This window comes from Macaca mulatta, chromosome 14, assembly GCF_049350105.2.
Source record: "Macaca mulatta isolate MMU2019108-1 chromosome 14, T2T-MMU8v2.0, whole genome shotgun sequence".
In the NCBI taxonomy this organism is placed as follows: domain Eukaryota; kingdom Metazoa; phylum Chordata; class Mammalia; order Primates; family Cercopithecidae; genus Macaca; species Macaca mulatta.
In genome coordinates this window covers 129194396-129215186 of record NC_133419.1, presented here as the reverse complement: position 1 = coordinate 129215186, position 20791 = coordinate 129194396, and the positions used below count along the sequence as shown (strand labels likewise).

The 20791-nt window shown below is 44.4% G+C and overlaps 1 protein-coding gene across 5 annotated transcripts in view; it reads left to right on the top strand.

Annotated features, from left to right (window-relative positions):
- The window catches only part of KCNJ1 (potassium inwardly rectifying channel subfamily J member 1), a 67493-nt gene extending 49151 nt beyond the window's left edge, over positions 1-18342 (top strand). For all 5 annotated transcript variants that reach the window (XM_028834154.2, XM_077964651.1, XM_001113433.4 and 2 more), the window contains one exon: positions 16088-18342. In XM_028834154.2, the coding sequence (XP_028689987.2) occupies positions 16088-17227 (1140 nt within the window). In that variant the 3' untranslated portion in view covers positions 17228-18342. The remainder of the gene's footprint in view (positions 1-16087) is intronic.
- The last annotated feature ends 2449 nt before the right edge of the window (positions 18343-20791 follow it).

Genomic DNA, 20791 nt, shown 5'->3' with positions numbered 1-20791 from the left:
TGTGCTGTACCCGCATATATCACACATGGAGCTGCCCCTCTCCTGCTCCCTCTTCTGCGGTCTTCTCTCTGTCCTGCACTCTGAGGGTGGACATGCACCTCTCACCGCAGCCTAGTGGCCATGGAACCTGCAACCCCAGCCAAGAGCTTTCAGAGAAAGGATCATGCCAGGCATCCATCACAAAGCCTTGTGCCCTGGCTGCCTCTGGGTCTGGAAGGCTGGTCATGCAAACCTCAGAGGAAATTTAGTTGGTCTAGCACAATTGCATTCTCCTCATGTAATTTAATCTTATCGTTTCATGGCCAATCTTTTTCTCTCTGATCCACAGATTTCACCACTTCGTTAATTTGTCCCTAGCAGACAGATAAACAGAGTCTTCTCCCTCTGGGCCTCATGTACACAAAGATGCTCTGACAGGCCCCTTGAAAGCAGCTCAGAGCCTGCTGTCTTTTCCCGCCCGTCAGTTCTGGTGGGAGAGCCTTCTTTAAGAGGCTCCAGGAGGGGATGAGGGGAGAGAGAGAGAAGAGTTCCCAAGACCTGGCAAGAGCCCGGAGCAGGACTGTGCATCCTTCCTGCATTTTCTCTGCAGCTCACACAGGCACAGTGGTGCTGTCCTTGGGTCGGGCAGGTGAGAGCTGCCTGCCCAAATCCAGACCTGGGAGTTAAAACTGAGTTCCCCAAGTGCCACCCCAGTCTTTGGCTGTCCCAGTCCTGATCTCTTCATCCTGACTCTCGTTCAAGAGTCCACAGCCCTTGAATGTGGTCTCTTCATCAGAGCCCCTCAGCCCTGCTAAACAAGGAAGGTACCCGGCATTTATTGTGGCTTTCCCCATACTGAATCCTCTACTGGGCCTTCTGACACTTAATCCTATCTCAGCACTGTGAAACAGATTTCCTTATTTCCATGTTCATGTTCTCTAAACGTTCAGGTTTGGAGAAGCAAAGTAACTCGCTCTGATAACAAGTGGAAGAGGTGGTGTTTAAGCCCAGCTCTATACTGCCTTATAGCCTATCCCTTCACTACTTTCAAGGCACCGGTGGAGCCCCATCTTTGCTTTGCCAGCCTTATTTGCTGGCTCTTTGCAATAACGTCTTCAATCGTAATGCGGATTGCAGCTTGGACCTCACACCCTCTGGGTGCCAGGGAGCCAGTATTTTGGTTAGTGCTAAGGCCAGTTTTCAATCTCATCGCAATTCCTAGAGGTCTTCCTTCTATCCTCTTTTCTCCATCTGCTCCAGTGAAGATCAGGGACCTTGGCAAGGTGCGAAAGGTCAGGACTCAAATGATGCTGGGGAAAAAGAATAAACCCATCACTGAAAATGGGTACAATTTTTGGAAGTGTGGGAGGGTAAGAAAAGTGAATCAGGAAGACAGTCATGTCCAAAACAACAAAAAAGAAAAGGAAAGGAAAGAAAAACTGTAAATAGTTCACAATGAGCTCCAGGGTTTTTATTGCTCCTTACGTTTCTTAGCAACATTTTTGTTTGTTTGTTTTCCAGGCTTAATCGATTACATTGAGAAATTAGCTCTGTAAAAACCCCAGGTAGGCTGCTGGGTCACGCACCAGTAAGCTGCAGAGGTGGAATTCAGGCCTGACTCCAGACATGTGTTTCAAGGCCAGAGACTCAGTGGGGAGCCTGCACGTGCGCTCCAGCTAGACCACCTCGTTTCTTTTCATAGGAATTAGTACTCTTAGAACACCACGTGCTTCAGTTTCTTTCCCCAAACCCATCATGCATCTACAATACTTAGTAAGATCTAGGTTTGGCCTTGCAGGTGTGTCATCAAACAGATCATTATGATTTGTGCTACTCCAGATGAGGATGTTGAGAGGTGCTGGTTGGGGACATTCTTTCTAGTTCTTGATAGTGGCCCTTATTCAGGAAGTAAGTGAGGAACATCCAGCCCTGCCTTTAAGAAAGGGCCCAGCCTCTGGACATGCACAGTGGGGGGTTTCTGTCATTCTCCCGTGAGCCCTTGAATGTGGACTCCACACAACTCTGTGCCCTGTTGTCACCCAAGAAAGCAGCAAGGTCCCCATCCCAGTCACCTTCCATCCTTCTCTCTCCTTAGCGTATGTGGTGCGGGGTGGGGAGCAGAGGGAAGCAGTGGCACTGGGGAAATGTGGGGCAAGGAGGGGTTTTGAATGGGCCTGTGGGGCTCTGGCTCGTCTGTGAGGTCATGCTGAGTCTCCGGAAGTGCTGGCTCAAGTGGTAACTGGAACATCCGCACTGCTGACTCCAGGAATACAAGGGCTATGGGCAGGGAACAAAATGCCTGAAAACATTCAAACAAAAGATGTGCTGAAAGAAGGAGAAAGAAGGAGAAAATGAAACCGAGCTCCCAGGAGAGCCGAGAGAGGGAGCTCTTGCTTGGCTGGTGCAGTAGGAGAGACCCTGTGACTTTCCTCCCGTCCCACAGATCTGCCCTCTGGCACTGGGAGGTGTGAGGGACTTCACCCTGGAGCTGCCAACCCCGGATCATAACTGAACACCATTCTCAGGCTTGTGGAGCCCAGGTGCAGGTGGATGGGTGGGTGGGTGGGTGGGAGGGCCCACGGTCCAGCCTGGACTGCTTCACCCAAACACACCTGGGCAGCAGCAAGGAAGAGCTTCTCCTGTAGACCCTGGAAGAAAAGGCATCTCCCACACTAGCGGGCCTTCTGTTTAGCAGTGAGGGTGAGCAGAATAATACTTTCCAGGTAGATTTCTACAACACAGAAAACATTAGACCAGTGAAAGAAGCCGAAGAGTGTAGGATTCCATGTAAATGATATGTTAGAATAGGCAAATCTACAGAGAAAGAGAGTTAGACTGGTGGCTGCCGGGACTGGGGAAGAGGCGATGAGGAGTGACTGCTAATGGGCACCAGGTTCTTTTGTGGGTGATGAAAATGTTCTCATATTGATTGTAATGATGGCTGTGCAACTCTGTGAATACACTGAAAACCACCTATCATACACTTCAAATGAGTGGGTTTTATTTGAAGTGGGTCTGTGTTGTAGCATCTACTAGTACTTTTTTCCTTTTTAGAGCTGAATAATATTCCACTGTATGGATACATCACATTTTATTTATTGATTCATCAGCTAATGGACATCGACTGTTTCAAAAGTTTCCCCTTTTTGGCTATTGTGAATAATGCTGCTATTCACATACTCATTTTCATGTGGATATGTGTATTTCTCACTGAATCCCCATAACAACAAAGGCACTAGAATCATCAGTATAGTGTGGAAAAGTACAGCTCAGAGAGGTTAAGGAACATCTTTGAGGCTGAAAAGCTTCTTTTGATTTGGCTTGATTTTGGTAGAATAGCAAATACATGAAAATAAAGTGGAGTTTAATTTTGCCTTTTCCAGGTCATTATACACACCACTGAGTGAAAAGAAACGAGGAAAGGAATGAGAGAAAGTGCGTCAGCAGGCCTTCTCTCCCGGGAGGTGGGTCTCAGTGAGGGCCCCGAGCTTGCCTGCCTTGGCATGGCTCTAAGGTCAAGGGGGATGCCCCCTTCCTGCTTGTCCTCTTTGTTTCAGAGGCAGACACCAGGATTGCTCAAGAGCAGTTCAAGACATTTGCTGGAGAACCCAGCTGGGAAGTCTCCCAGGCAGTGTCCTGTTCTGAGAGGGCTCCTGGGTGGGCTCTGCCCGGTGATGAGGATGGGGGCATGCTAAATGCCAGCAAGAAGAGCCCCAGTGAGAAGACTCCAGCATTTGCTCAAGGGCAGCTCTGTGGCATGGAACAAACGGTCACCGAAGCTACTGGCTCTGCTCCCTCTGGCTCCAGGGTTTTCCCAGAAAGCACTTGGACGTGGGAGGGTGGGTGATGACGTGCCGCCCCATTAATGTAACTCTGATGGCTTGGCAGAACCCAAGCCGAAACTGGTAATCACTGACCCTTTGAGGGTCAATGATACCCGTGGGGCATAGCAACAGAGTCAACAGAAATGCTGGCTCTCCCACTAATCCACTGCCCTAGAGCCTGGCTATTCTTACCTCCTCTCTGGGAAGCAGGATGCTATTGCAGCCTGCACAGTAGCTAGAGAAGCCCAGGATTAAAGGCCTCACAGATAGGGACAGGATTGCCTCCTTTCATTCAATGCATGGCAGGAGCTTGAAGGAGAAACTGGAGTTGCACGCAGTATGACTCAAGGTGTTAATAGCTTGATCATGTTCTATGTCCAAGTGTGGTCTAAGCTCTTTCTATCCATCTGTAAGCTAGATATGAATGCCCCCATTTTTCAGACAAGGAAACTGATACACTGAGTACCCAGTGTTAGAGCTAGTAAGTGACTGACTTCAGATTCAAACACTGGAAACCCACTTCTTAAATCCTACGCCATAGGTCACTTGATGGGACTAGGACAGAGAAACTTCAAACACACGAGGTGTGGGCCTAGAAGGCATCCAAATCCCCTTCCAAACCCAAGCACCTGGTGCTCTGTGCCTTAGATCTTGTGTGTCTGTGGAAGCTGGGATACAAGGGCCTTCTTTGCCTGTGCAACTTAATGAATACTAGTCCCCTTGAGTCTTCATACTCAGTACATTAGCTGAATTTTTTCCATTTTATAAGTTGTCAAGGTTGGGCATCCTATATGTTTTCTTTAAAACAAAGTGCACTTTCTTGTCGCAGACACTCGGTAAAGCATGTTCAGGCCTCCTGTCCACATGGAATCCATGCCTTTCCGGTCTAGAAAGACTGAGTTGATTTAATACCAACCCAAACCACAGAGAACTAGAAGGGTCAGACTAATCACAGGATCTCTGCACACATAATAGCTACAACTTTTTAATAAACATTGAAATGCCTTCATTAAACTCCAGTGCCATTTGAGGTGGGTGGCTGAATATGAGACTTAAGAACAGTTTCATTACAGATATATCCGGTTTTCAGAACAACCATCTCCTTCTCAACTCACGTACAGGATAAACAAGTGGAAGAATGATTATTTGATTTGCAAAAATTATTCTTCACTTTATAAAATAATCCACTATAGGATTCCTATAAATATCTAATATCCTAATGCATATGTAATATGATTCACCATACACAATTTCTGTCTATATACATCTTTTGAGAGTATACAGTGATTTCAATATGGAATATCTACATATGTATAATGATATTTTCAATGCAGCGGTGTTCTTTTTAATAGCAATAAAAATAAAAAGACCATGAGACTAGGAAAGACTGTGGATCATTGTGTTAATTTAATTTTCAATCTTAAAATCACTAGAAACTAGAATGGACTATTTAGGGAGGTGTGGCCTGAGCATGTGGTAGAGGTTTGAGAACTTGGGTTAAAGTTGAGTCCACCGGAGCCTGAGCTGACCTTTCTGCCTTTGCTGATGTGGAGGGTCCTGTGTGTTCCTGGTCCAGACTGACTGAAGTTTCACCCTGGCTTCTGTGTGGGCCTGTCCTCTGTCCCCAGACAGTAGCCATGTGTGTTGTATTTTACCAGATATCTTCTCTAGTGTGCCTTCATCCCCATCCTAGGCCCTGACAGAGACAGTGTGATAAGTTCTGATCCCCACAGGTGGAATCCCAAACCAAGCAGCTCTTGCTGGTCATCCCAAGATCTACTTATACATGAGGTTTTGAAAATCATCTCCTGAACCTCTTCCGACAGAGGTGAGTGGCTTGATTTTCAATAAGCAACTATTGGACACCCCAGGCTACAAGAAAGCTGGGTAAGCATTTGGTTATGCAGAGCCTCTTAGGCAAAGGCTGCGGGACCTAATCATCTGCCCGTTCAGGTTCTGCAAGTGCTGAGTCCCACCACCAGCATCAGAGAGTGGTGTTAGGCTGGCATGGCCCTCTCCACAGCCCCTTTCAAAAATCAAGCACACTGAGTCATTCACACTTTCCTGTATTTGCTTATTTCCTTGACAGATACCTGTTGAGCCTCTGTTCTCTGCCTGGTGCTGGGGTGGGTGGGCACTGGGGACATGGCGGTGGAGGACACAGCACAAAAGTAAATGTATCAGTTAAAATTACTGTTCATACCACAAATAAAAGGAAAGCATACAATCAAATATTGCAAGGAGAGGAAACTTGATTTAAATGGGGAGGGGGATCTTCTTCCTTCTTTGAGAAACTAACATTTACATGTCCTTCTGAGAAATGACATTTAACTTGAGGTCAAGAAGTCGACAAGGGGGTGGGGGTGGTGTGGGGGACAGTAGAGTGCCAAGGGTTCCCAGCTGAGGAAATAGCAGGTGACACAGGACCAGAGAGGTTAAATGACCTGCTCCAGACTCTACAGTTGGAGGCCGGAAGGCCTCTGATGTGTCTTTTTGCCTTTGTATCCCCAGTCTGCTTCCTAAACATGACCTCAGCACTGACTCCAAGGTCAAGAGCTTTGCCCTCTGCTAAAGCAGTGATGAGCATGGGGCGGGCTCATCGTCACTGGCAGGTCTTCCTTATCCACCAGGTTGTGGGTTGGCGGGTGGGCAGGCGGGGTTGTGGGGGGGTTGCCTCCTCTTCCCACAGGAGCCATTGTCATCACACCAAACTTGTGCCTATGGAAGAAGTAACAACACCCTGTAGAGGTCTACAGATGTCGCTAAATGTAAAATGTCACTCCCACAACTTCAAGTCATTTGCTTATGCCGGGACAATCCACAGAAGCTTCCAAAAAATAAGCATGATGCTGGACAGCGCATCTTCAGTTGCTCTCATGGCTGCTTCTTAATTCTCTTGATATCATAACCATTCTAAACTCTGCCTGGCTCTACCAGGCCCCTCTCATGACATCAGGGCCTATGGCCTTCTCTTCCAACACATACCCTCAGATCCAACTCAGGGTACCTAGTGCCCTCTCCATCAAGTCCTCTCCTTCCTCCTCTTGTAGTGCTTTTGTAGATGCTACAAAACCCCAGAAACCTGTGCCCTCCTGATCCTTTTGTGCTCACTATCTAAAAAGGTTTGGACCCTTGCTAGCTCTCACCTTCTTATGTGATCACTCACACAAAGCAAGGAAATGTGTAGAAAACCATTCCTGGTGCAGAGTAAGTTGATGCTGAATAAATATTTACTTTCCCTCTACATTGTTTACCAACTGTGTTACGTATGCTTTAGGGTTTAAAAGCAAAGACTTGTCAGTTGGGAAGATCTAGATTCTTCTAATCTTTGCTCTTCTGGCTTTCTGCTTTGTGACCCTGGAGAAGTTGCTTAACTTCTCTGAGCCTCAGTTCCCAGCCTCCTAGAGTTACTATGAGTTTAAATCCAACAACACCTTTAAGAGATTTTGCATCCGTGCCTGGGATGATACTACAGGCCTTTGGGGGCCCAGAATGTCACTACTCCGGAGGGGCACCGCTGACATCGTGCTCCAGAGGGCGCTGTTCACTGAGACTGCCACAGCGTGTGTCTCCTGCAACAGGCAGCCGACTACAGAAACCCTCTCTGGCCACCTTAATGGCCATTCCACACTCTCTGGAGACTGTTCTCAGCCCCAGCCGTTTTATTCATTCATCTGTACTTTGCACTTCCAATTTTTTTTTTTTTTTTTGAGACGGAGTCTCGCTCTGTCGCCCAGGCTGGAGTGCAGTGGCCGGATCTCAGCTCACTGCAAGCTCCGCCTCCCGGGTTCACGCCATTCTCCTGCCTCAGCCTCCCGAGTAGCTGGGACCACAGGCTCCTGCCACCTCGCCCGGCTAAGTTTTTGTATTTTTAGTAGAGACGGGGTTTCACTGTGTTAGCCAGGATGGTCTCGATCTCCTGACCTCGTGATCCGCCCGTCTCGGCCTCCCAAAGTGCTGGGATTACAGGCTTGAGCCACCGCGCCCGGCCTGCACTTCCATTTTTACCTTGGTTTACCTTCTCAACCCTGGCTCAGCCCACTTAATGTCCAATAAAGCAATGCTTTCCCTTAAAGTGCAGTTGAAGGGAAAGTTTAGAAGAGAAAATTCTTAGAAAATCTCTAGCATAGCCAAGTAGCTCCCATTGTGTGGTAGTGAGTTTCTCCTGTCCCCTAGGGTGTTCCAGCTCCTTGTCACTGTTCCTCACAGCCCCTGAGGATGTGCTGCTCTCTCTTTAAAAGTCTGAACAAGGCAGGGACCAAGTGCTTCTTTTTGGTCTTTCTTCATATAGCTTAGACATGCTAGCATTTCTGAAATATCTTAAGAAACTATTATGAAGAACAGCAGGAAACAATATGGGAAATACAGTGGCCAGGCATGGTGGGTCACACCCTTAATCCCAGCACTTTGGGAGGCCGAGGGAGGAGGATGACTTGAGAACAGGAGTTCAAGACCAGCCTGGGAAACATAATAAGACTCCATCTCTACAAAATCAACAACAGCAACAAAATCACCTGGGCATGGTGGTGCACACCTGTGGTCTCAGATACTTTGAGGCTGAGGCAGGAGGATTGCTTGAGCCTAGGAGGTCGAGGATGCAGCGAACTGTGGTTGCACCACTGCACTCCAATCTGGATGACAGAGTGAGACCCTGTCTCAAAAATTAAATAGATAAATAAATAAATAAGAAAGAAAAGAAATGAAAAAGAAAATACATACAGGATAAGCATCCAGCTTCCAAAGCATTGATTTCTGACTACAGCAAATGCGGACTGCCACCAAAGACTGGTAAGACCTCACGAACACTTTGCCTGGATTCAGGCTTCACTAGCTCCCAGTGGTGGGGACATCACAGCTTCCAGTGCTTCCCACTGGGACCCAATCAAGGTGCCAAGAAGAGGTATAGGTTTTTGTGGTGAGAGTATAGTTATCTTAGGATAACCAATGGCTTTGGGAAACAAGTTAGCTAGATAGAACTTAAAACCTGAACTTGAAATGTTTTAACTCATTTTAATGGGTTTTTCTATTGAATGTGGCAATATCCTGATGTTTCACTTCTTCATACAAAAACAAACGTACGTACCAATTGCACATAGGCATGTAAGACTTGCGGAAGCCACGGAATGCAACTGGTTCTCGCCAATGGGCTTGTAAAGTGGTTTTATTGTGTTATAGTTACACTTCTTATTTCCTGTGCTCTTAGGGTCTGTCATGGTGTCAGTGCTCTCCAGTCAGAAGGTACCCTGTGTTTGAGCAAGTGGGACCTTTTGCAGCTATGGAGACCTACACCATAAGCAATCATGGGGCGTCTCACTGAGAGGGCTTTGGAAAGGACTTTCATAGGATCTGAGCATGTTTCAGGTGATGTGGTTGGGGAGAGGCTTAAGGAAGCAATGCTTTGCTCTGGATTAGGTGCTGTTAGGGAGTAGTGATGATTCTATGATTCAATATGTTGATAATTCTTATTATCTAGGTGAGAAGATTGATGTGAGGCTAAAGCTGTTCTGGGGAAAGAAACAGCAGACACTCATCATAGCCAGGATGGGGGGATATTTGGCCATTTTGTGGCTTGGATAACGTTTGTGTTTTGACGGAGTTCAGACATTATTACAGAGTGACCTTGTTTTATCCCAGTCCATCATGATCTGAGTGGCCTGGTCTGAGGCTGACAATCTGTGAGATTGCTTGTGCTTGACAGGAGCAAGACCCAGCCTCCTGTGCCAGGAGAGCCAAGACCTTGCTGGTAGTTCAAGGTCAGCTCCCAGAGGTCAGGGCTGCTTTTCCACCGGTCAAATCCTAGTTAATGTCTAGGGTGAGAGAAGAGCAGCATCAAGCCTTGGTACCATGGCTCTGTTCAGCCTTGCCAAGGATAATTCTCTCCCTCTATCCCATTCCCACCTCTCCAAGATAAGACTTCTGCCCTGATTATAGAGAAAACCTTTATAAAACATGTTTGTATTTTCTAGATCTCCTGTTCTGCACTGGAAGGACGCGCTCTGAAGCTAGCATAGCTGATAGACAAGATATGTTGTCAGAACTTTCGTCACTCTCACGGAAGCCTTTTCCCCCATTGGCTGTAATCTCCAACATGGCCCATTTTGCTCCACATGGTAGATCCCAATTGGCCTGGACCAGTGACCCCTGGTTAAACTGCCACACTAGTTTAAAATTTGTGAAGAAGTGATAACAATTGTAGCTATTTATTGCATAATTGCTATTTTCTAGGAACTTTACCTATGCTATTGCATTTAAATCATTCAACAATGTTTGAGAGTATATTATTATAGCCATTTCATAGGTGAGGAAACTGAGGCTCAGCAAAGGTCACCTAACTGTTGCTCAGGTCACCTAACTGTTGGGTGGCAGAGATAGGGTTCAAATCCATGTCCGTGCTAACCCAAACTAGAGGCCTTTCCACTCTGCCACACTGCCTGTAGCTGTTACCTCCTCTGGGAACATTCCTGGCTGGGATCTCCTATCTTCTCCTGATTCCTTATGCACAAAAGGCCAAGTTATTCAAAAGTGATATACTCTGGCTTGCTGGCCCAGAGATGCCTACAGAGCACGGTGTGCCTCCTGAGAGTACCAACACCATCAGACCTTGTGATGCTCCAGCCCTTTCTCCCCAAGCTGTCTTCTCTGGAAGGAGGGAGGCACCTGGGAAGGTCCTTGCTGCACTCGCACCCTGGATACAGACACACTCTGGCTTCACTGCAGTGGGGACCCACTGCTCACTCCACAAAAATGTAGGGTATTCCTGAAGTGCATTCCCAAGTCTAGCCTGGAAGAGTCCTGAAGCTCAGATGCCCTCTTCTATGCCCATGAGGCCGGGAAAGATGGTTTCTACCAGCCTTGCCAAGTTCTATCTAAAAGGAGCCCATGCTGCTCCCATGTGAGCTGCCTCATAGTGGTAAAGACATCAGAGATAACTTCTCCGGCATTACCGAACAGAAGGGAAATGCCACCCTCTGTCCACCACAGGTTTTCAATGTGATAGGTGTAGTCTGTGGAGCTGGATGGTTTACTGCTTCTCGGGGCTCTGAACCTTTGCAAATCCAGCAGGGTAGCGATCCTCCAATAGCTTGGATGATTTTCATAGAAAACAGGAAGTCCTCTGCAGCAGCAGTTAGATGCACTTGTTTTCCCTCCTTAGCAAAGCTGAGTAAGAATACAAGTCCAACACCCACCCACCCTTCTGGGTCTCCTCTTTGGGGCCACCTTAACATCCTGTCCTCAATCTTTTCAAGGCAGCAAACCTGCCCCATTACAATTCTTGAATTACTTATTCGTGAACAACTTGAGAGCAGGGACTGTTACCTTGCATTGTTTCCTAGCACAGCACTTGGTATATAGCAGATGCTCAATAAATAGAGTGTTTATATTGATTAAGAAGTAAGAGGCTCTTCCCCATAATCCCATTCAATCATTGCTATGGAAAATCCTCAAGATTTTCCGTAGAAAATCTTTCCGGATTCAATCAACTGTTGGTAAAGCAGTAATTTTTTCATAGAAACGAATTTCTTCTCCACTGCAGTTACAAAGGGACGGGAGAAAATCATCTGACTTCTTCTCTCAGGCCACATAGCTCATATTTCCTACCTCTAACCTGAAATCCTGACTCTCAGAAATGTCCTAAAGTTAACTAAGGCTGTGTATGAGCCATGAGAGGTTTGACTAAAAGGCAGACTACAGTAAGTGTTTTTGTTTTTCCATTTCTGTGGAGGAATAATAGACTTCTAATTCTAAATCAGAAGCAGTAACAGCCATGCCTATTTCCCTTTCCCCTTTTTGACACAGTGGCTGTTTCACTGCTGAGCAGGCTGGGGTGGTAAGTGCTGTAAGAAATCCCAAATTCATAACGAATTGTTCTCAAGTGGGTGTCTCTGGAAGAAGAGCTTCTGCACCTGGGTTCATCAGATTCGCTAAGCACCACAAACTGTTGGTCCCTCCCTTAAAATGCGCACATACTGACTAAAGTAGATGTTACATACAAATGAAGCACATATTTTTATGGAGAAAAGGAAATTCAGGAAGAAAATATGTTTATTTTCAAGAATTTGAAGGGCTGTTAAATGGAGGAGACTTCAGACTCATTTAGAATTTTAATGAGTTTTCTCTGAAGCACAACTAGAAGAATGTTCTTTATCACAGTTTCTCCTTTAGTTCAATAAAAAAAACATGTCAAATGGTACACCAAGTGCAGAGTGTGTTGGCTCTAGCTTGCCTTTGCAGCCCAATGTCTCACTGAGGCTTTCCATGCTCCATTATTTGCTTACTTGAAACTTCTTTCAGCTCCTCCATGTTTTCTTTCCTCGGTTGCCCCTGCCTGGGTCCCATAGAAGATTACACTGTAATGTGGTTAGTACGGTACACGCAAGACATCTCCATTAGAGTGGGAGCCACCAGATACTAAGTGATATAAGTGACAGCAAGCTCATTGATTTTATGTACTCATTGGTTTATTTATTTATCATCATTCAGCAAATATTTATAGAGTTTCTACTGTGTGTGACTCTAACTCATCTTCAGGGCTTGGCCTCAGGGTTGCGGTTCTGCTCATCAAAATAGGTGCTCCCCGGAGGGCTCCCACTGTTTCATATCCTGGCATTTATCACTGGTCATTTCACAGTTGATTGACTCATTTGCACCACCCTCTCTGCTGAAATGGGAGCTGCATGATAACAAGGACTGATGTCTAGGATGTCTAGTACAATGGTCAGCACACACAGTCAACACCGGGTATCAACACATCATCAGTGAATAATGATTGATAAATAAATTAATGTATACATAAATGCAATGAGTTTTCTGCCAGTTGAAGTAAGTTTGCAAAGAAAGGGTGGATCCCCAGCTGATGGGGATCTTTTAAAAAAGTTATTCTTTTTGGCATTATACCAACCATGCTAGGTTGTTAATTGATTTCCTTAGTTCACTTCTCCATTAGACTATGAACTCCTTGAGAACAGGAAGAGTTCTATTTGTCTTTGAAATCCTACAGAATAAGCATACAATCAATGTTTGGGAAGTGCACAAAATGTCTATTTTCTGAGAATGTATTGTTTACAGAACAAGAATGCTGAGGCACTAAAGAAAAAGTGGCAGTAATGTAATCCACTTGCTTTGCCAAGCCACTAAGAATACCTTGGTAAATATTAGCTAACGCGCAGCCCTTTGCTTGCTATTAAGATTTACTGATTTCAATAGAAAGGAACCTAAAAACTGAGCATTTTATATAACGCAGACACCAGGGACAATCTCTAATCACCTAAGAGTTCATAAAATACATATTGGCTCTGTCTGTGGTTAGATTAAATGCCATTGTCTAAAAAACGTAGGATGTGTGCAATAATGGGTCTGCCATGTGAATGACAGCTTTGGTTAGTGGATGAATTTATCCTGTATCATTGCATTCTCTAAGAATAATCCCTCTCACTCTGAACAAATAAATCAATAGCATTGGCTAACCCAGTGCATATAAAAAACACCTTCAGTAAATGCCAGGTTTTCCAGAATAATAAAGACTTCCAACAATAAAGACTTCTTTTAAGTCTGTTTCTTACATAAATGTTGTATAGAGAGATTAACGTGGTATCTTGTTTCTTCCTGGTGTGATCTTACTGTTGTCTTGTAAATATGTACTTATCTATGTCTGTATGTTCACCTGCATCTTTGTGAACCCTTGGAAAACTCAGTATTTCAGTGGGTTTCAGAGAATAGGCTGGGAGATTGATGATAAGTAACTATTTCCGGCCAGTAGTTATTAGGCACAACTTTTAGGAGAAACAAGTGAGCAATAGAGCGTGGCCAAGGAGAGGAAGGCAATGCTGGAACCCAATCCACTCCTGCCCCCCAGGGACCTTAGCTGATGGCTTGTCATGTCTTGGCATGTTGGTATTCAAGCCATGTGATGTTGGAAAGAAAAAAATACATATTCAACTTGGGGCTTGGTCTGAGAACAACCAATTGCCTTGGTTTAAATCACACGATTCCACTATCAAATTAAGTGTTTTCAAGTTAACACAAATTAGCGTCAGTCCACTGACTGTCGCCTACAATAAATTAGGCTGAGTCTGAAAGAAATCAGTCTGCATAGAAAGACCAACTCCCAGCACCACTTCCTTGCTTTTTCCTGCCATGAATGCTTCCAGGTGGAATGTGTTTGAGACATTGGTAAGTGGAGGCTGGGGAAATCACCTCTCTGCAAAGCAAGGCAGATATGAATGTTTCATTATTAATGCAGTCATGGAAACCCAACGTTATTCAAGTGATCAATCGGGATACTTCTTCACTCTACAGAAATCTGCTTTACCTTTAAAAGTAAAGTGAATTTAAGGGAAGCTAGAGGAGCAGGGTGGTGGGGGAAAAAACTCAGAAGTTGGTGTGTTAGGAGCCATCTCTGGAATTACAATGTATGACAAAGAGAATGTGAATTCAGTTGATAACTGTTGGTTTTAGAATTTACTATTTGAGCTGAGAGTCCCTCTCTGGAGAGCTGGATAAACAGTCGACCCTGAATGCACCTGGGAGAGAGGTCAGTCCACATGGGTGTAGACCAGGGTAAAGGATGCGTGTACGAGGAAAGGAGGAGACCATTTCCTCCTCTGTACCTCACATGCACCATCCCCTAGTCCTCGCTGGGGATTTGAGGTCAATGAGGGCAGTGTGGGAGGAGAGGAGGGCCCTCTGACTATGTGCATTGTTGTTTATTCTCTTGGCAGCATTTTTTTTTCTTTATGTCTTTAAGACCTGTTCTCAACATTTCCAATCACCACAGCTGTGGTTTTCTTGTCACCGCTTTGACTTGGTGTTGGCTTCTTGTGTTTTCAGCTGGGTTAAGGCCTTGAACAAGACACTGTGGGATATCACTATTATTTAAAATGTATCACTCAGTTGGTTTCGCTTCCTAGTTCTTACGAATAAACACATTTTTCAAGGGGGATTTTGAAATCTATTTTAAAAACATATTTGCATTTAATGAAAAATACCCTGAAGACATTGCAGACCAGGGTGGGCACACCTTAATATTCTTGGGCATAGGGGAGGAGGTAATCTAGCGTTTATGACTTTGGGTTTCACCATCGTTGGCTGTTTATGGGACAGTCCCTTCACTATTTTGCTGTAAAATGGAAGTCACAGTAATGCCATCTATAAAAAATCAATTGAGCAGATAGGAATTTGAAAAATGTAATTCATTCACTGAATTATTTCATTTATGTTTACTGAATAAACAGTAGGCACTCATCAACTGTGCTAGCAACTGGGATATAGGAATGAATAAAGTATGGTCTGTCTTAATGGAGTATTATTTAAATCAGTGCTCCCCAGTCCTCCAGCTTTGGAGTAGGGAAGGAAGTGTGAGATGTGTTGATGGTGGCTCTCATACTATTCATTTTGGGAATCTTGGGAAACCATGGGGAGAGAGTAGGAACAGGCTTGTAGATTTATGGAGAAGTCCTGTGAGACCATCTGGTTGGATCTGAGCTCTGTTCTAAATAGTGTTGAGCATTTAACAAAAAGAAATATGACCCATACTTGTCTAAAAATATTTTAGGGAAGTGTAACTTTAGAATATAACATTTGATAACTGAGACACAAAGTGGTAGAAGCTCCCCTAGACTGGAGGCAGGGAGCCCTATATTCTAGTTGTCATCCTGCCACTGGCTAGGTACATGAATTTGGACAAGTCATTTAAATTTTCTGAATCTGTTTTCTCACTTGATAAAAGAGAGAACAGAATTGAATTAGGATTTTTCTTGATATATGAGTATCAATAGAAGTACATAGATGATTTAGGAAGTATATTGATGAGTGTTTTATGGATCAGTTATTTATTTTTCTGTATCTCAAAAATATATATAATGCTTCAAGTTTGTGATTTCTCAGAAATTATTGCTTAACATAAGGCTAAATTTATGAGAAGGTGATTTAAGTAATATTCAATAAAAAAATACAGGTCACAATTGGTTATTATAAACATATTTAAGGTTGCGTGAGACCAGTTGAGGTCAGGAAACACTTGAATATATAATCTCTTAGTCTGTCTCCATTTCTAGCTCTCTGTAATTATTTTGACTCTTTATATTTGAGTAACATGGTCTTCCAGTGGAAAGTTTCTATCAGAAATAGCATTGCGGTATCCAGAATAAACTTGTCAGCTTGCCAAATGATTAGTAACCCAGATAATTTTGAATGATCTTTTCGTAGTTAGGTCTTTTATGTGAGTCACCTAGTTCACTATTGCTACAAACATAATCCTTTTTTGTTTTTCTTTGATGTGTTTTCAGATCAGGGTGTTGACAGAAAGTATGTTCAAACGTCTTCGGAAATGGGTCGTCACTCGCTTTTTTGGGCATTCTCGGCAAAGAGCAAGGCTAGTCTCCAAAGATGGAAGGTGCAACATAGAATTTGGCAATGTGGAGGCACAGTCAAGGTTTATATTCTTTGTGGACATCTGGACAACAGTACTTGACCTCAAATGGAGATACAAAATGACCATTTTCATCACAGCCTTCTTGGGGAGTTGGTTTTTCTTTGGTCTCCTGTGGTACGCAGTAGCGTACATTCACAAAGACCTCCCGGAGTTCCATCCTTCTCCCAATCACACTCCCTGTGTGGAGAACATTAATGGCTTGACCTCAGCTTTTCTCTTTTCTCTGGAGACTCAAGTGACCATTGGATATGGATTCAGGTGTGTGACAGAACAGTGTGCCACTGCCATTTTTCTACTTATCTTTCAGTCTATACTTGGAGTTGTAGTCAATTCTTTCATGTGTGGGGCCATCTTAGCCAAGATCTCCAGGCCCAAAAAACGTGCCAAGACCATTACGTTCAGCAAGAATGCAGTGATCAGCAAACGGGGAGGGAAGCTTTGTCTCCTAATCCGAGTGGCTAATCTCAGGAAGAGCCTTCTTATTGGCAGTCACATTTATGGAAAGCTTCTGAAGACCACAGTCACTCCTGAAGGAGAGACCATTATTTTGGACCAGATCAATATCAACTTTGTAGTTGATGCTGGGAATGAAAATTTATTCTTCATCTCCCCATTGACAATTTACCATGTCATTGATCACAACAGCCCCTTCTTCCACATGGCAGCGGAGACCCTTATCCAGCAGGACTTTGAACTAGTGGTGTTTTTAGATGGCACAGTGGAGTCCACCAGTGCTACCTGCCAAGTCCGGACATCCTATGTCCCAGAGGAGGTACTTTGGGGCTACCGTTTTGCTCCCATAGTATCCAAGACAAAAGAAGGGAAATACCGAGTGGATTTCCATAACTTTAGCAAGACAGTGGAAGTGGAGACCCCTCACTGTGCCATGTGCCTTTATAATGAGAAAGATGCTAGAGCCAGGATGAAGAGAGGCTATGACAACCCCAACTTCATCTTGTCAGAAGTCAATGAAACAGATGACACCAAAATGTAACAGTGGCTTTTCAACAGGAGTAAAACAAAATCTCTAAAGTTCCTAGTGGCTAGAAGCATTATGAAGCAGTCAACAATTTAGGGGTACAAAAGTAGGATGAGAGCTTTCAAAGTCTACCAGCAAATGACCCCTGAGCCTCGCAATTGTGCGAGGCTTGTCCCACAAGACATGCATCTCTACAAGGCTACTGTATTAGAACGTGCAATGCATTTATATGAAACTGGCATATGGGAGCCATAGGTGCTCATTTGGAATCTTAAATATGATTATTTGAGCTCATATAAGGTTGATGGGAGCAGACAAAATTATCAAAAGTTTCATGCATAGGCCAAATATTTTTTAAAGTTTCCTTAAACAAGTTATGAACTTCAGAAAGGATCAGGGAACAATAATAATCTCATTTTGATTCTACTGATAAGAAAGACTCCACTTTTATTTTAATGTGGACTTTTACTCAAAGAAAAATTGTCTCCTAATTTGGGGAGATGAACCAACCAATCAACGACAATAAGAAAATACTTACACAAGGAACAATTTGAGGCTCTAAGCTTCTCATGTGGTACATTTAGACAGAGGCTAAATCTACACACTAGAATCTTGATAATACCTTCCTGTAAGACAGAACACTTTAGTTAAAAGTGGTGATGATATTTCTTTCAATCTGTATTGGATGGCTTAAAGGGCTATAAAACTGTTTATAAAGAGCATTTCCTGTTCTTCCAAGACAGCAATGAGGAGTTGGAAGGTGCAAAGTCAGTAGAGAAGGGAATGTATCATTAATGCACCTGAGAAGAAACAGTTTCATGTGTTTCTCCACCTAGAGTTTGTACTGGAATGCTATTTCTAAAGAAGAAGTGGGAAAGAGAGAGGAATGGGATGGAGCCCCACAGTCAGAATGTTACTATGTCTTTCTTTCTCTGGGAGCCCATCTTCCTAAAAGGGATCAGCTTATGGAAAGATCGACCTTGAGGGGAAGGTTCTACTATGAAAGTCTTTTTCAGATCCCCAGCTGCATCATTTTGAATGTGTCCTGGAAAAAAGCTGGTACTCAAAGCTGCTTAGGAATCAAAATGTTTTCAGTGTGTTGATTAATATAGTAAATTTCTGAAACTGTGCATGCACTTTGATTATTATTATTATTACTATGCATTAGCTGAATCAGGTCCCAGGTGAAAATCCTCTTGCAGATAGGACCCTCTCCTGGAAGGGGTGGGAGGAGTGGAGAGGAAGCAGATAGGACACATTTGTTGTCTGGAGTCCTCAGGAGGAAATGACCCTGGCCACAGACACACCCCTTCCGGTACAGCTCCATCACGCCTCTCCAGTGTGAGTCTTGGCACATAAAACGGTAGCTGCCCACAGTTGTTGGGAGGGATGGCTTATGTTTTTGCATGCCTGGGTTGTGTTTGTACAGATCTATGCACCACTCCGGTCCTTCTGACTAAGAACAGTGGGAAGTCTGATGGGTTTAGGGTTGCACACCTTGTCAGTGGCCATAACAGTGGCCATAGCTGGCCCATGTGGGACTCTCACTCTGTGCCTGTGAGTGCTTTGGCATCACAATTTAATGTGCTGACAGGAAAAAGAAATCAGGTATCACAAGCTTGAGGGAGCTGGAATTCTCTGCTGGCCCACTGTCATGATGTAGCCCCTTCATAAACTGGAGGGAAACTGTGTTGACACTTGTTCCCAGCAGCATGCATTCCTCCTGGTGTATTCTCCTGCTGGCTGGCAGCGTGCATGTGGATGGCTGGAAGTGAGATGGTCATAAGCAATCCATTCCCTTTGATTGTTTAGGGAGCTGAACAACTGACATCTTTCTGATTGGTATTTACTTCTGGGTCATTCGGTGGAAGCCCGTCTGCTTCTAAATATCCCTTTGCTAGGATCAAGACACTCTGCACCTGGAGTCTCTTTTTTAATGGAAATTCCCATTGACCCTCTAGCAACCATTAACATAGGTACATCCAATTAAGCCCCTAGGAAATGAGGCCTGGAACAGGTAACTTTTGATAGGTCTAAGGAGTGACTGGAACCCAAAAGCTCATAAAACTCCTGTGCATTTCAAGAAAGGGGTTAACAAGGGCATGGTGCTCAAGTAGTAAAGAGAAATGAAAAATAGCTTCAGAAGGCCAAACTGCTTGTGGGTTAACACCACTGCTAAAGGCAGCCTTTTTATTACAATGCAGTAACATTTTTCCCAGTGGGATCTGACCACATCAGTACTGCTATTCGCTACAGATGCCAGGTTTTTCTATTTGCTGATTTTAAAAGCAAGTCAATAGTTCTAATTCCCTTCACGAAAAACTGCATCCCATGATGCATTATTATATTCAGAATTTTCCTTGAGACTGATTCCCTTTGAATTGCCCAGTTCATCTCTGTTGCTATGGGGATTTTGACTAAGAGCATTTGATCCTGGTTGAATCTTCCTGGACGTAGGTTGGCTTAAGCTCCAATATTTAAGAGTTAAGATTTGGGAGGTTGTCCTTAATGGAAAGCACTAAATGTTTAAAAATTATTTATTCCTTAAGAGAGAAAAGTCAGAAGGGAAAGATCTTTTCTGTGTTGCCAAATCTAAGACATGGGCTGATCGGTGACTCTCCTTCTGTGTCCATCACTAAGAGAGTGTGCAACCGGACCTTCCAGAAGAACTCCCAGGGCGGATTGCAACCGGACCTTCCAGAAGAACTCCCAGGGCGGATTGCAGAGACAGTTGAGGAAGTGTCTTCCTTGGGGATTTTTCATGCAACGGAATATGGGTCCTCAACAGGATGCTTCTGTGAATAGCACGGGGATCTTTCCCTGTCTAGAACAAACGTTAGGACAGCTTCTGATGGAAAGAATGCAAATGAATCCGGCCCCGCCCCTGAGCCGTTGTTGCCTGCCATTACAGGAAGTGTGTGTCAATCAAAGCTTGACAGGGGAGATAGAGCATTTTATTTTGGAAGCCAGAAGTTTGAGAACAATGACTGGAATTTCCTCTTTCTGTCCGGCAAGGGCTGTTTGTCATTGGGGAGATAAAAGTCCAGGGCCAGGGAATAAAGGTTATCGGGAACTGCGCAAGGCAGAGCCATGGGGGGTGGGGGGGTGGGAGGAGGGGTTATGGAGGAAATCTATTTCAATGCCTGTCATTAAGTTTCCATTAAAAGAACATTCAGTTAGGAATTCAAAAATAATTTAATCTCCCCAGCCAGATGCACCCAGCTGGACTCCTTGGAGCTGAGCCCCTTGGGGAGGGAGATTTGCACCACCGGCTGCAGGGGCCAGGAGCTGGGGTGCGTCTCTACCCAGTGCGCCCTTGACTGCTTGGGTGTTCTAGAAGACATCGGTATCCTTCCGTCAAGTGGGAAACCCCAAGGCTTGTGCAGTGGCAGAAGAAAGTTATTTACTAAGAGTTATTTACTAGGTTGTTACCATGTCTGAGGTTCTGTTTACAGCATTTTATACACCTTCCCTCATTTAATTTTCCCAGCAATCCTAAGAGGTCAAGACTCTGATTATAACTTTATTTCACTTGAGGCAGCTAAGGTAAGGAACGTGTCCAGAGTCACTCACTGGAAA